The sequence below is a fragment of the Parambassis ranga genome, chromosome 24 (genome assembly GCF_900634625.1).
Source record: "Parambassis ranga chromosome 24, fParRan2.1, whole genome shotgun sequence".
NCBI classification, from domain to species: domain Eukaryota; kingdom Metazoa; phylum Chordata; class Actinopteri; family Ambassidae; genus Parambassis; species Parambassis ranga.
The window spans coordinates 16,660,472-16,662,722 of record NC_041043.1 but is presented as its reverse complement, the minus strand read 5'-3'; the positions used below and the strand labels follow the sequence as shown (position 1 = coordinate 16,662,722).

Below are 2,251 nucleotides of genomic sequence, written 5' to 3'. Positions count from 1 at the left end.
CGTTGGTTTTATTTTTAAAAATCACTGAAATTTGAAGAGAAGAAAATAATTAAAAGTACTTGTTCCTGCAGGTTATTAGATGAACTTTATGAGGGAACATTAACAGTCAGAATGTGGCGTTTATACTCACATCAAATAATCATAGTTCCATTATTTTAAAACACAGACTCCAGATTAGTTTCTGTTCCTGGCTCCACAGGCTGCGGCCGCTGTTTGCTGAGCTCCGCGCTGGACGCGGCTCGTTCCTGCCGCTCTATTGCTTCTTTGTTAAACCTGCAATAATTTACTTTTAAATGTGGACCGGAAGCACGGGGCGCGTGCCTCATCCCGCGTCTCCTTAGATTGGATTTTTTTGTTTTTGTCATGTTGAAGCAGCAGCGATCACAAAAAAAGAGACTAACAGATGTGAGAAGAGAGAAAGTACAGTAACATTCAGTCCAGGCTCGGATACAGTTTGTTTTTGCACCTTATTGCTCAAAATCACTGCGTGTCTTTTGAGTCCCTGTGTGCGTAAAGGAACCGGAACTTTACGCACGGAACCAAACCTGCTGCTCGTTTCTGTCCAGCAGCCGGTTCTCACAGGAACAAATCCACCAGGCCCGGTGTCCCTACCAAGTTCTCCCGTACAGTAAATTGGAGCCGATCATGCTGTTGGTGTACTCAATGAGCGCCGCGTCCGTCTGCGTCATGTTGATCTGACCGTGCAGTCCCATCGGCGGGCTGGGGGACAGATCCTCCAGCTCCTCCGTGGACGACAGCTGGTTCACCTGCTGCTGCTGCTGCGGGGTCGCCGTCATGCCCTCGCCCGAGCTGCTCTGTCTGTTCCCGGTGTGGTTGGAGTCGCTCCGGCAGCTCTTTCCGTTTTTGGAGAGATCCGGGGACACAGAAGAAGCGCGGCGGGTTGTTGCGCACAGGCCGCCGCCGCCGCCGCCGCCGCCGCCTGCTCCACCGCCGCCGCCGCCGTCCTGCTGCTGCTGCGTGACCTTGTCCTTGGCCTGCCGCTTGAGCTTGTAGCGGTGGTTCTGGAACCAGATCTTCACCTGGTTCGGGGTGAGGTGGATGAGCCCGGCCAGGTGCTCCCTCTCCGGGGCGGACAGGTACCTCTGCTGCTTGAAGCGCCGCTCCAGCTCGTACACCTGCGCCTGAGAGAACAGAACCCGCCGCTTCCTCCGCGGCGCGGCGTGGAGCGTCACCATGGACTTGGTGCTGGAGTCCATCCCGGCCAGACTGCCCACCATCCCGGGCATGTTCATCCCGGCGGAGGGGCCCATAAATCTGGAAACTTAGAGAGTCTGTGATTAACGTCTGGAAATTTAACGGCAACAGGTTTTCACCAAGACTCAAACTCAGAGTTCCTTAATAAATAAAACATTTTAACATGATGTAACTAAACAGTTTAAACGGTTTAAAAAGTACAAATTATTGATTTATAATTATCTGAATTTGTGGCCTTTGAAACAAAAATAATCAGCTTTTTGTTAACATGAAAAAATAATGTTACGAGTTAAATCTAATCCATTTCAGGTGAATTAAATTTGATTAAGATGAAGTTAAAATCCGTTTCTGGTACATTTATTTTCTGGACTTTCAGCTGAGTTCTAAAATAATTTAAAATTAAAACGAAAAATTAGATTGAATTAAATCTACAGATGAATATTGAACTCTGAGCTGCTGCAGTTTAATCTTTTCTACAAACTTTTGTCTCTTTTTAAAAATGCCTCTTCTTCCCGGAGCGGCTCTTACTTGTCGGGTATCGGGGCTCCGGGTTGCTGTACCATGCCGCCGCCGCGCCTCCGCTCCTCACCGTCTCCTGGTAGGACGGCAGGTCTCCAACGTTCCCGATGCCGCCGTTGCAGAACCCTCCGACGGCTCCGGAGAACTGAGGCACCCCGTGGGGCACATGATGATGATAAGGCCCGCCGGGTGCCAGGGCGGCCGCGGCTGCTGCTGCTGCGGTGGCCGAGGCTGAGGAAGAGGAGGAGGATGAGGATGAAGAGGAGGAGGACAGGTGGTGGTGGTGATGGTGATGGTGATGATGGTGGAGGTGAGGCGGTTGATGCTGCTGCGGCGGCGGCTGCTGCTGATGCTGCATACCGGGCTGGGAGACCTGCGGCTGCCGGTAGGCGCCCAGCGGGGAACTGAGGCTCCCCGTGGCGGGGTCCATCCCTCCGAACCTGCGGTAGCTGTCCTCCATGGGGCTCAAGATGTCTGTGACTGAGAAGGGAGTGGAGTGCTTTGGGCTCAAGGACAT

General features: G+C 52.2%; 1 protein-coding gene across 1 annotated transcript; it reads right to left on the bottom strand.

Moving 5' to 3' along the window:
* Positions 1 to 608: 608 nt before the first annotated feature.
* Positions 609 to 2,251, bottom strand: nkx2.4b (NK2 homeobox 4b). The gene is made up of 2 exons (XM_028396546.1): positions 1,744 to 2,251; positions 609 to 1,282 (listed from the first exon to the last, which is right to left on the bottom strand). Exons 1-2 carry the CDS (start codon positions 2,249 to 2,251, stop codon positions 609 to 611), a joined length of 1,182 nt encoding a protein of 393 aa, XP_028252347.1.

Coding starts and splice junctions, on each gene's coding strand:
- nkx2.4b (XM_028396546.1), bottom strand. CDS start 2,251: ATGTCCTTGAGCCCAAAGCACTCCACTCCCTTCTCAGTCACAGACATC. Junction 1,283..1,743: donor GGAGCCCCGATACCCGACAA/GTAAGAGCCGCT, acceptor AGACTCTCTAAG/TTTCCAGATTTATGGGCCCC.